Source organism: Dipodomys ordii, unplaced genomic scaffold (genome assembly GCF_000151885.1).
Source record: "Dipodomys ordii isolate 6190 unplaced genomic scaffold, Dord_2.0 Scaffold7, whole genome shotgun sequence".
NCBI lineage: Eukaryota > Metazoa > Chordata > Mammalia > Rodentia > Heteromyidae > Dipodomys > Dipodomys ordii.
This window is the reverse complement of record NW_012267223.1, coordinates 6,197,253-6,210,795: the sequence shown is the minus strand read 5'-3', so window position 1 is coordinate 6,210,795 and position 13,543 is coordinate 6,197,253. Positions and strand designations below refer to the sequence as shown.

The 13,543-nt window shown below is 44.7% G+C and overlaps 1 protein-coding gene across 1 annotated transcript in view; it reads left to right on the top strand.

Annotated features, from left to right (window-relative positions):
• Nucleotides 1-13,543, top strand: part of Prkca (protein kinase C, alpha) — a 388,590-nt gene that overhangs the window by 304,180 nt on the left and 70,867 nt on the right. Inside the window, exons 6-8 of the mRNA XM_013037977.1 lie at nucleotides 10,293-10,449; nucleotides 11,674-11,808; nucleotides 12,028-12,124. Coding sequence (XP_012893431.1) covers nucleotides 10,293-10,449; nucleotides 11,674-11,808; nucleotides 12,028-12,124 — 389 coding nt within the window. The remainder of the gene's footprint in view (nucleotides 1-10,292; nucleotides 10,450-11,673; nucleotides 11,809-12,027; nucleotides 12,125-13,543) is intronic.

Genomic DNA, 13,543 nt, shown 5'->3' with positions numbered 1-13,543 from the left:
CTTACTCTGTTTCAGCCTCTACATCAAATGAGTACTTCAGAAGTTTAATTCTTACAGTTCAGGAAGCCAGGACATCTAATATCCAGGCACTAGAAGATTCCATACCTGACAAGGACCCATGATTCCATAGATGATTACTGACTCATAGATTGTGCCTTCTCAATGGGACTTCACGGAGAGAAACTTGCCACCAAGCATTCTGTGGCCTCTTTTATTTGTGTGGATGTTGATCCCTCTAGGGGAGGGCTCCACTCTCTTGACCTAATCATTTCTCAAAGCCACCACACCCCTTAGCCACACTGCAGGTTAGAATTGTGGCACAGATATTGAGTGGATGGAGGAGACAGACATTCGGACCCTAGTGCAGACCTCTTCCCATCCCCAGCCGAGCAGGAATACTGGGCCCCTTGGCACACAAGCCCTGCAAGGCATAGAAAGAGAGAAGACAGCTGCCACATCCTCAAAGAACAGTGCTGTTAGGCATACACACTGCAGAGATCCTCAACCCAGGACACAGAAAGTCCCTCAACGGCTGTAGAAACTATAATGTTATGTTGAAGAGTTGGTGTCTTAGACGATGGAGAATGTGTGGCCCAGGCACTTTGAGCATTGCCCATTGCCCGGTTCTAATCCATGTGTCTCAGATAGACACTCTGCCCTCTGCCAGTGCCAGCTGGAGCCTGCCTAGGCTCCTTTCTCTGCGGGGACTTCTGCGCCCACTGGAGGGCGTAAAGTCTTGCCAGTTCTAATTCTTCCATCAGGCTCCATGCCAACAAGCCCACCGTCACCTGTGGCGAGTCCCATCTGTGCCAGGGCTTGTGTGTTTGCACAGTTTGAGAAGCTCCAAGTCAGAACCTCTAAGCTAGACAGCTTGACCACCCCCGTCACATCATGTGAGAAGGGCACTCTGCAAATCTCGTTCAGGAAGCAATCTGTCACCCGACCCGTTTCTCCATCAACATTTGCTGAGGAATTCTGGCTCCTGGCACATAACTGACTGGCAGTGACACAAGGGAACTGGCAGCCTTGCAGTATCATCAGAAAGGCCTAAAGTGAGGGTGCAAACAAACCTGAGAACAGTGTGTTCCTAGTCATGCGACCAGGAGACTGTGGACTCAGGAAAGCCCAAGAGTCCTGTGCTGTGGCGGAGTGAATACCTTGTCCCTTCTGATGCAGCCTGCCAGCCATTTGGGATATTCTCAAAGTGGGCAGCAGTGATTAGAATGGTAATTTGTTCATCATGGCTTGCAGAGGGGCTTTATTTATCCCTACTCACCTTCAGCAGGTCAGCTTTTACCCTTCAGTGCTCCTGGATACACATTCCTTTAAAATTCTGTTTTCTAGAACAGCTACTACAAAGAATGGCCCCATTGATGCTTTGGCTTGCTCACTATTTGCAGTTGGTGTGGCTAAGTGTGGGTTGGGCTGGGAAGACTGAACAGGGTGGAATTGGCCTGTAGCAGAGGGTCATGACCAAGATCAGGTACACTGGGGAGGAGACTGGAGTGCCGACAGCTACACTAAAGAACATCACACAGCCAAGGAAAGAGAAGAGAGACCAACCCAATCACATATCAGAGACAGCTTTGGAAGGTTCTGCTAAGACAGAAATGACAAGAGGCACAGTGGATTTGGGGTTCTATTGGAAGGCACGCCTTTTCCCAACCTCCCTGGCTCAGAATAGTCCTGGCTCTAAGACAAAGTCAGAGTTCAAGAGCCTCAAATCTAAGCAGAAGGAATGCATTTCTCTTCCAGAAATTCATTATGTTGTTGGGGTGGTACAGTGGTGTTAAACTCTGGTCTGAGGGCCACATTTGGCCCACTGTTTGTTCTTTTAAATAAAGTTTTATTGAAACATGACCATGCTCATTTGTTTACATGTTCTCCACAGCTGCTTTTGTTTAATAACAGCAGACCCGAGTAATGTCCATGGTCTGCAAAGCCTAAAACTATTTCCTTTATAGGAAAAAAAATACTGCCAGTTGGCACCAAATTGTCACCAGATATTGACACCAATATGTCAACCTGAATGTGAAAGCCATCTTGTGAGGGCTGAGGACAGGTTACTGTTCAGGATTCATAAGACTCAGCTGTGTTCTTAATTCATCCCTTACTAATGTCCAACCTTAAGCAAAGTACTTGACATCTCCATGTCTTGGTTTCCTCATCCAGAATATGGGTGTCCCCTTTTTCACAAAAGGAGTGTGACAAGATACAAGGAAATCTTCCACTAGATCCATCTATTTTTATTGCAGTATTACCCCACGACCTAATAAAATTCACCCTTTTAAGGTATAGAATGAATTGGTTTCTGGTTATATTCGCAAGATTGTACTTGCATCACCTCTGTGATTCCAGAACATTTTCATCACCTCCAAAAGAAATCCTACATTACTACCTGTAGTAGAGTGCATGGTGATCACCCAAAGATAACAAACCCCAAACTTGGACTCTTACAAATGTGCTATCACTGCAGGATGGGGTTATAGCTGATAAAACTAAGGAGCTTGCTATGGAGAAGCTCTTCTGGACTATCTGGGTAAGCTGTAAATGCTGTCCTGTGTATCCTTGTAAGATAGGGACAGAGGACAGTTTCATACCAAGGAGCAGGCCACATGAAGACAGACCAGAGATCAGAGTGATATGGCCAAAAGCCAAGTAACAGCAGCAGCCACCAGAAACTGTAAGAGGCAAGGGACAGCGTCTCCCCCTTGGAGCCTCCAGAGGGACCACAGCCCTGCCAGCACTTCAGCTGTAACCTCAACTGCTGACACTGCTGTCAGGTTTATGGACTCTAGGATTGTAAGAGAATAAATTCATGTGTGTGTGTGTGTGTGTGCGCGCCCGCACGCACATGCATGCATGTGTGTGTGTGTACCTTTTCCTGCCAGTACTGAGGCTTGAACTCTGCCTTGTACTTTCACTCCACTTTTCTGGAACAGCTAGAGCTCTATCACTTGAGTTACACCTCCACTTTTGGCTTTTGGCTAGCTAATTGGGAAAGAGTCTCTTAGGTTTGTTTGCCCAGGCTAAATCTGATCTGAACCTCAATCCTCAAATCTCATACCCCTGAGTAGCTAAGATTACAGGCTTGAGACACTGGTACCTGACTTCATGCTATTTTAAGCTATGAATCTTGTTCTGACTTGTACCTGCAGCATCTAGTATTATTTATTCATTCATTCATTCATTCATTTATTTTTGGGTCCGGTCGTGGAGCCTGAACTCTGGGCCTGGGCACTGTCCCTCAGCTCTTCAGCTCAAGGCTAGCGCTCTACCACTTGAGCCACAGCGCCACTTCCAGCTTTTTTCTTTTTGCTTATGTGGTATTGAGGAATTGAACCCAGGGCCTCAGGCATGCAAGGCAAGCGCTCTACCACTGAGCCACCTTCCCAGCCCTATTAAGGTTATTTATTATTAATTGTTGTTATTGTTAGTATTCGGTGATACTGGGAATGCTAGCAGTTTCTCCAGAAATGCACAACCATCCGACCCTGGTGCTTATTAGACAAAGTGTTCTACTACTTGAGCGATATACCCCCATAAGGTTACTTTTTGTATCTTCCCAGCAACCGAAGGCAGGTCAGCTGGGAGGCATGTCTCCACGTCTCCACTGAAGCCGGGTGGCCTGCACCACACTGGAAGCCGTGGAGAAGCCTGCCTCTGCCAGCGAGCACTAACTTGACAGCGACCAGTCATTTTCTGAACCTAAACCCTTCCCCTCATTATTTTTTTTTTCTGTTCTCCTGGAGAGGGCTAGAGAATGCTTGTTGACTAAAAAATAAAGAATAAAAAAAAAACCCACAGCTCTGTCCCCCAGCAGGCCTCTGATTGCAGACACAGTTTGGCATTTTGAGCAATAGAGCAAGGAAATGACCACTGCTTCAAAGCGTATTCATGCTATTTTGCAGAACATCATTTTCCCTAGTTTCAGTGTTTGTTTTGTGTCTTAAAAGCATTTCTGTCAGTGAAAATTTACCCCCACTTACTTTTCCACCATTATCTTGTGTGTGTGTGTGTGTGTGTGTGTGTGTGTGTGTGTGTGTTTAAGAGACAGACAGACAGAAGACACAAAGAACAACAGAGACAGAGACAGAGGCTCACCAACCTGTGTGTAAGTAGGGAGAGCCTGCCCTCACGTCCTCTTTTGTATCTGTGCCTCTAGGTGCTCTTGGGTCCTGGGTCTCGCTGATATTGTGGTCTTCCCTGACTCAGTCAGTGGCCTGCTGGTTCTGAAGCAGCTATTGGCATGTTCCAGTTGCAAAGACCACTCAGGAATGCAAACACCTTGTGCCACAGGGGTCTGTGGTTTGGGAATTGTACCCCAGAAGTTGCTATATTCGTGGTTATAAGTCAGGTGCTAGAATGTCCTTCACCTACTTCAAGGCACTGAAGTAGAAAACAAAAATTGTGTACCATTCATCCATCCTCCCTCTTCTCCAGCCCTGCCCAATATGTGTCCACATAGTCCTCTGTGCCCTACCATCACACCTCTCCAGGGGTGGTACTGGGTCTCTTCTCTTCCACCCTATCTTCATGGACAGATCTCCCACCCCATCCTGTTCTAGGTGAGGCCAACTTCCCTACTTCTCCTCTGCGACTCTGTCTCGTGGGAGCCATTTTTATATGATAACCATGTAAGCACTAAGGTTTCGAAGCCACAAGTTGACTATAGGCTTGGCTACTTATTAGCTTTGTGTCATGAGCAGATCTTTTGCCTCAGTCTGCCTTTGAGCCCTATCTGCAAATGGACTTGATAAAAGCATCTATATTGTTATCTTGTTATTGTACAGAGCTTAACACAGTGTCTGCTACCTAGTCATCTCTCCAGCAATGTACTACCATCACTGCCATTAGGTTTATTATCTTCCTGGATACCAGAAGAGTTCATCCTCTACCATGGGGTATAATTTTTTATTCTCAATGGAGAATATTCTCCCTTTCTTCTCTCTCTTTCTGTCTGTCTGTCTATCTGTCTCTCTCTCTCTCTCACACACACACACACACACTCACACGCATGCACACACACATGCACATATACCACATGCACAGAATCATGTACCTAAGCTGTAAAGGCAAATCTCTTGGAGATGACACAGTCTATCAAGTTTCTCTGGTACTAAATCTATATTCAAATGTGATGGCATCTTCATAAGAAATTAATTTGTAGGTCTAAAGTTGTTTTGAAAGAGCATTGTCAGTATCTAAATGTCATTCCTGGGTTGGAAGTCAGTTTTTATTAATGAACATGTGTCTCTTGCTGCTGATAGCACCCACTACCCTGTCACCTGCTGTGGATCAGTCCAGGCTCCACTGATCACAGACACTAACTTCATCTTTTTCTGCACTCAGAGGCCCTCCCTCCCTCCAGCTGTCCTGCCTTCACATATTTTTTGCTGCTGGTATTGTCAAACATAGAAGACTTGCTGTTGTTTTTCTGCAGAATCAGAGAACCTGATTCTGCTTACGCCTGGTGAGGAATGGGATTGTAGAACTTGTTTACTCTTGATTTTGCTGCCCCGTGAGGGAGGAGGGAGGAGGGCATCACCCGGTCAGCTTGCATGAAACAATCCTGCCTTTGGAAGCAAGTCCTTGTTTTGAGCCTTTGTGCTTTTTTCTGGCTTTTAAGCAGAATTCACAAACAAGGCTATGCTTCGAGGGGAAATAGGCAGTAAAAAATAGAATATTATTTGCTAAAGCCAAACAGATCATTTGAAAAGGCCAGGATGCTGCCAAACTTAGAGGTACTTGATTTTTGTGCATCACCAAACAATGTCCCTGTGTGGTTGTGTTCCCTGAAAGGGTAAGGTTACTGTGGGTCAGTGCTGACAAGTCCAGTCTGCAGGCTACAGGGTTACAGCTGGCCTCAACAAAGCCTCGAGCTTATGTGCTTCTGGACGGACCCTTGAGGGCCTCCCTCTCTCCATTTTGACCTGCAAACAGTCAGGCTCACCCAGGCTTGGCCATTCATTAGCTTTGTGTATTGAGCCGATTATTCTGCCTTTGGCCCCCTTTGCAAATGGACTTGACAAAAACATCTATCTCATAATTGTACAGAGCTTAACACAGGGCTTGTAGTAATCTCCCTAGAAATGTGCTACCATCGCCACCATCATGTTCATTATCTTCCTGATTACCAGAGGGCCAGAGATCTGGGTTCAGCCAGATCCAACTTTGCTATGTAGTCCAGCCAGAGTGCCCCACGACAACTCAGAGCGAGGTTAGAAACCCACAAGGGAGGCATAGAACTGGGACCAAGGAAGCATGTTTGAGGATATTAACCTTAATCTCACTTTCATGTTAGGAGGTGAACTCCTGGTGCTTTTTCCTACCACTATGCCTCATCATTCATGCTACATAGAGTCTCTGAATTAAGAAACTATCTGGAGCATTTTCTGGACACATTAAGAATTGCATTTTTTTTAAATTCTCAGACTATGTGGACCACTTGGGAGCTGACTATTTAACTCTAGTCTAACATAGTAGTCTAGACATTCCAGGATTATATGAATGATTTATACTGATATACATAGTCTCTTTACCTTGAGGAAACAACCCAGCCTACTGAACCAAATGGTAGGTCTAGATGGTGGAGGTGGTAATAACAATGATGAAGATCACAAGCATTAATTTAATCTACCTGTTTGTAGTAATAGCAAATACTTGTTTAATATTAATTTCCTTCATTCCAGCATCTCTTCTAAATGTTACATTTTTTTATTTGATTTTTCACAATAACTTCATGGGATAAGCGCTATTATTATCCCTGCTTTCCATATGAGAAATCAGATAACATCCAAAGTCACACAGCTAATGACTGACAGAACAGAGGCTTGACCCCAGCAGCCCATGATCTTGGCCTCTATGTCATACTGCCTGAAGCAGCCTCCATCTATAATGCCCATGCAAGTACCATGAACTGAGCTGAGACTCCCCATCTTTAGCACCTACTCAAGCAACGCCAGCCACACTTTCCCCTGAGCTTCCTCAGGCTCATCAAGCCCTCACTGGATACAAGTCCTGGAGGAAATCTGATCCATTTGTATCCATTTCCCTGTTCAGCAGGCCCTCAGTACATTGTCCCCCATTCCTAGGATACCCAAGGCTGCCCAGTCCTCTGAGCTACTGAGTCAGTCCATGTGCCCCCAAACAAACCTCACTCCTGAACATTTATTCACAACTCATCTGTCCACCTGTGTGAGGTAACTCTGGGTAGTTGTTTCTACGGTTCTGTCATCTTCTTCGAATGTGTTTTTCTAGAAATGGTATCTTACATTATCTAGAAATGATATAACCTTCTAAACCATGCCAGTTTTTCTCAGTGTTTGGCTCAACAGTTGATAATTTTCAGAATAGTTATCTCAAGCCAAGAGATTGATGGATATATAGTTAATACTGTACACTTTTACTCAAGTCCTGAAGTGAGCTGTCGTGGGACCCAGGTGTGTTTTCAGCAGATGCCCTCCTCTTATAAAGGCTCCATCGCTGGTGATGGGAGATGAGGAGATACACTATTACCAGGCTCCTTCATGAGACCCTGGGCCTATATGGGCAGACCCCAGGGCACAGCGTTGGTGCTTTGGGTTTATGAGCAAGAGAAATGCATTATCTCTATTGTTAAGTTTAGAGACCACCTACCTAGGAGGTCTGAATTGGCATGATAGGGATTTTTTAAATCATATTCTCCACAGTAGATTCGTGAAAGTGGCATGCTATTTATGTGTATCTTAATTTCGAGATCAGTGTGGCTCTTGTAGAAAGCAAAAGACAAAGAAATAAGCTGTCAGGTAGTCGCTGGAGCTGTTCTTCTTGAGCCCACACATCTCTTTGGCTATGGAGCAGTCCACACCCTTAATAACCTCAGAATTGGCACTCCTCCCAATTTGGCTTGCCACATGTGGGGTAGAAGGCTTTTGGTAACACTTGAGATGTCTTTGGAAAGTTTTGAACTGACATTAGGGAGCAGCAAGTTACATGAGAAAGTTGGTCCTTTCTCAATTTTATTTCCATCTTGGATGTAATATGGAAGAAAACAGTCTAGTCTGGGGCTAGAATATCCTTAACATTGGTTAATTTCCTCTTCTGTATAGCTAAGAGAGAGCAGGCCTCATGAAATGATATGCACCAGAAATGCATAGCCCAGATTTTCGTTGCTTTCCTAGGTTCAAGTTTGGCAATTTGCTTTCCATTTGCCTTAGTGATATCTCTTCCTTGGAAAAAATGTTAGATGTTTAAAGGTGAATGATTTTAAAGGGAAGTATGAATGACAGGTCAAGCCTGCAAGCGGTGCCAAGGATGGTAGTACAGGGAGCATCAGCTGAAAACAGCTGCCTGTGAACCCAACCTGGCTTTTGCATGAGACTGACTGGGATCCCGGCCCTGGTGGCTCATGCACATAGTTCACACTGTTCAGGAGGCTAAGATCTGAAGATCAAGGTTCAAAGCCAGCCCAGGTAGACAAATCTGTAGGAATCTTATCTCCCAAGTATTCAGCAAGAGAACCCTTTCCTGCGCCTGGATAGTGTCCCCACTCTTGGTTTCCGTACTCTGATCACATCTCCATTTTCCCCAAGCGCCCCACCTCCCACCCATTTGCTTCTCCTTCCCAATCCACTCCCCCACTTTAACTTCCTCTTCTTCTGTCTCCTAGCTCTCCCTCCTCCAGACAGGAGGAGAACTATTATTGTTGGAAATGCCCTCCAGCATGCTGCACTTTTAAGACTTGAGTTGAAGTCACTCAGCTGCAGCCACATTATAATATTTTCTACGCTTTTTTACAGTACTTGTTTGTCAAGTTAAAAACCTGAAACTTCAGTTTTTAGACCCCTAGGCCAAAACTCAAGGAGTTCCACATGTCAGATCTAGCCACTCACCCCCATATGCCAAATAAAGAGGTATGGTAAAGAATAGAGAAATCTGCCTTGCTGAGTTAAAAAAAAAAAAAGAAGAGAGAAAGAGATTTATTATATGAAGCCAGCAGCCAAGAGAAGACAGCGCTTCAGCTCATCTTTAGCCATCTTCAGAGCACAGACATGAGCTATAGGTTTAAGTAGATAAAGAATTATGAGGAGACTAGGAGAGCTATATGTAACTAACAGTCCCAATCACCAGGGTTTTCAGGGTGGGCAAAAGTGGTAGCAGTGGCTCTGACAGTCCATTGCCTGAGGCCTTGTCAAATGAGGCCTTGTTACAGTGAGCATTGACACCTGGCAGGTAGTAGTCCAGTCTCCTGTCCACTCCTTCCTGAGTTCCACAGTGGAAGGAGACTGAAGGAGAGAATGCCTCAGGGCAAGGGACACAGATAACAAAACTGAGGCAAGGAGCCCTCTTTCTTCCTGTTTTAGTGCATCTGTGGGCCCAAGTAGGAGTCGGTACTTTTTAGCACAAGCAGCTTTCAAGCAGCTTCTCCAGTTTGAAGATCTAATCTTTTGGGGTTTTGTTTTCTGTCAGAAACTGCATTAACAACCACGAGGAGAACAGTTATTGATCACTGTGCACTTTACCAATATGAATCTAGATCATCCTGACCTATCTGTGCAGTACCGTTCTTCATTTGGGAAGATTGAGGCTCATGGAGATTAAATATTAAATATTGTCCACAACCACAAAAGTAGCAGAGCCAGAATTCATATATGCAGGCCAATAGCTTAACATTCTCAGCAAATAGACCCCAACTCGGGTATCCTGACCCACCATGACTCAGCTTAAGACACTGTTCTCTATTGAAGTCATTGACATTTTTGAGCTGCTGTCTACTTCCATGGTATTCACAATTGATCATTCTTTATTTTCAGTTGAAATGATAGAATCTCAGCAGGAAAGCCACCGCTTCAAATCCCATCAAGGTTTTCTCTCATCACCATTCAGAAGAGAGCAGCCTTAAACGATTTTATGTATACTTGCTGTCAGGGTTATAAATTGAAGATGTAAAAATCGGTACCCACCAATAATTCCACAAGTGGCAGGATGCAACTCTAGAGCTTTCAGTGACCTCTATACAGGCTTATCTGCAGCCGTGGTATTTGGCATTCCAGGGCATTTCTGCCTTTAAAAAGTGTCATATTCTCATTCTGGTCTTTAGTGAGGGAGCAGCTCTGAAGGGTTCACATGGTACCCATAGTCCCTACCAAGGAAGATCTCTTGTTGAACATTAAGGGCTTTTACTTCTCACCCCATCTCCCCTTAGACACCACCCTGATGTCTTTGATTCAGCTTGCTATCAAGTGGACTCTGGACAGTGTGGGTGAGGTGAGCCTTCTTCCTGTAACATTTTCTTCCTTCTCTTTTCACAGTTCGGGATGCAAAAAACCTAATCCCTATGGATCCAAATGGGCTTTCAGATCCCTATGTGAAGCTGAAACTTATTCCCGACCCCAAGAATGAAAGCAAACAGAAAACCAAAACTATCCGCTCCACATTAAACCCCCAGTGGAATGAGTCCTTCACATTGTAAGTGCTTTCTTCTCCCCTGCATTGCATTCCACTCCCACATACCTCATATGGCCAGCCTCAATATTCGGGCTAACAAGGAAAGAGGTTTATGACAATAGTGTCTACACTTCGCCTCTTCCCGAGACCTTCTCAGACTACTGTCATCACCTCTGTTTGATGGATAGTAACTTGACTTTTCAGTAATTATATAGACCCCAAATAGTTATCATTACTTATTCTGTACCTAAAAGAAAAATCTGTTTAAGGTATTGCATATTATATACAAGTATCTAAGGTATGTTTCACTTCTTGGTAGTCTTGGGTTCTTTTGAGAGAGGATAAGAAGCAAAAAAGTTGCAATTCTTATAACCTAGAACCAGTGAATAATGTAGAATATTGCTACTGCAATGAGAAGATATATTCGCCATTGCTGAAGGAAGACCTCCTAGAGGAGGTGACATTTGACGACTCTTGTAGAAACCTCGGAAGTATCACTAGGCCATGAAGTATACTAGTACTTCAGAGGTAGAAGGGGAAGAAGGAAGGAGGGAAATGGTAAGAAGAGTAAAGAAGTCAGGAATGAGAGAGCACTGACAGCAAGGAACACAAGCAAGTAGTCCTGTGTGGAGCTGTGGGCTCGGGAAGCAATTTGTCTACAAGTATCCACATAGGTGGCATGCTCTGCTCTGTAAAGGGTGGTAGTCTATTGTCTTAGCCTTTCTGAGTCCTAATTCCTCCACACAATTCTGAAGTTCCCTTGCCAAAGCAGCCACAAACAATTTATAAACAAATGGCCATGGCTGTGTTTTAATAAAACATCATTTACCAAAAAAAGTTTGTGGGCTGGGAAGTTGGCTCAGTGGTAGAATGCTTGCCTCGCATGCATGAGGCCCTGGGTTCAATTCCTCAGCACCACATAAGCAGAAAAAATCCAGAAGTGGCTCTGTGGCTCAAGTGGTAGAGTGCTAGCCTTGAGCTGAAGAGCTGAGGGACAGCGCCCAAGCCCAGAGTTCAGGCCTCACAACTGACAAAAAAAAAAAAAAGTTAATCTCTGGTCTTTAAGCTTTGGTAGCCATTTTGAGGGGCTGGTATTTTGGAGGATACAGGAAGTGAATTGAATATTCAGTTTCTCTATCTCAGTCTCAAATTATGAGCACATAGTATTACCCAAGAAACCATGATGGAGCTAACCTGTGTGTGTGTGTGTGTGTGTGTGTGTGTGTGCGTGTGGTGTCTTTGTAGCAAATTAAAACCTGCAGACAAAGACCGGCGACTCTCTGTAGAAATCTGGGACTGGGATCGGACAACAAGGAACGACTTCATGGGATCCCTTTCCTTTGGTGTATCGGAGCTGATGAAAATGCCAGCCAGTGGATGGTAAGAAATCTCTCCATCTAAGCATGACTCCCAAGACCACCAGGGGTCGCCCAAAACTGGCCTGTCTCAGGCTCTGGCAAGCTGATTGGCTGTCTGGTCCTCTGTCCCCAGTCTTCTTCCACAGACACATTTGTCAAACAGCCCTAGCCTGACTACAGGTTGAAGGAGAATTGTTGCTGAATTTGTCTCTAACCCTCCTTCTCTCCTGTGTCCTTAAAGGTACAAGTTACTTAACCAAGAAGAAGGTGAATACTACAATGTGCCCATCCCAGAAGGGGATGAAGAAGGCAACGTGGAGCTCAGGCAGAAATTTGAGGTGAGGATCCCCACGAAACCATGGGCCACACCTTTCCTTTGCCTGGTACCGCATGACTTCAGGGAGGGCCCAATTCTTGTGGTCACACCATTGAAGGACAAAAAGCAATCTCTCATTAGTACTCGTTTTCTCTATTTAAAACAACAAATGACACAGGAAGTCACTTTACAAGTTGTTGCCATCAACGCCGCAGAAATGAGAGCGTATTTCTACCTACACCGGTTTGCGTGTCACTAGGGAAACAACCCGGCCTGAGTTGAGGTTGCTTCTTATCCAAAAAGAAGGGCACATTTGGAATCTTCCTTGGGAGGAATTTTTCTGTAATTGGGCAATCTTGCCAGTATCAGAGACTTTTTCTTTTCCTTTCTGAAAGTGACAATTTTGCTGTGACAGATCAGTTCTGACAACTATGCCTTTGTGTTTGGGATTCCTTTTCATTTTTGTTTCAGATGTTTAGGAAAGGCCAGCCTCCTGCTCTTGTTGCTATGTGGTATCTGTGTTTCTCTTCTGCCCCAGATTTCATTGGCTACTTTCCCCCTCCATGCTCCCTGCTCTTTTTCTTCTCCATCCCTTCTTTTTACTTACTAGACATTGCCCCCATTATGAACACTCTCTCTAAAGAGAAGTCACCAACTGATTTTTTTCTACTTCTCTGGTGCTTTTGTTTTTTGTTAGCGGGCACAGAGTCAGTGGCAGGGGCATTCTGTGTAACCGGTTTATTTCTTTTTGAATCTTTCTCTTCTTCAGACTCCATACGATTCCGTGGAATCACCCAACCTTAGCACGATGCAATATGTACCCTTAAGTGTGTGAGCCAGTGAAGTGTTACTGAAATGTCACGTTGATGGGGTGAAAGTGGTCTTATTTTCTTTCTTGTGTTGTTCCCAGGGGTACACATAGGTCCAGTACAGAATGTTCACATTCTTTCACTGTACTGATGTTTGGTTAAAGTTGATGGCAGTGGCAGATACTTAAAGTCAGGGACTCTACGGTTGATGACTACTGGGAACATACATTAGAGAAACGAGTCAGAGCTAATATATGTAATGGTATGTGGCAGCAGACCTTGTGGTTGGTGGACTGAGGTTCACTGGTGATCTCCAGCCTTGGCTAAAGGTCGCTGCCACGCTGCTTGGAGCCACCTGTCCTTGCCATGCACCTCCACAGGCCCAACACGGCCAGATCTCCAGTTCTTCACGAGACACACTAAGCCCAGGTGTTCATCTGACTTGTTCTGGCTTCTTTTACTATGGGCAGCCAAGTTAAACTTAACTATACTTAGCTTGTGCGCATCAAGCATGAATCTACTGCTTTAGATGCTGGTAGGAGCCAACCAGTGAAAACTAGCCTACAGCCTCTGCTGCTGCTGAAAAGAAATATAGGAGGGAAAACGTCAATAAAAGGAAATGTGTACACACA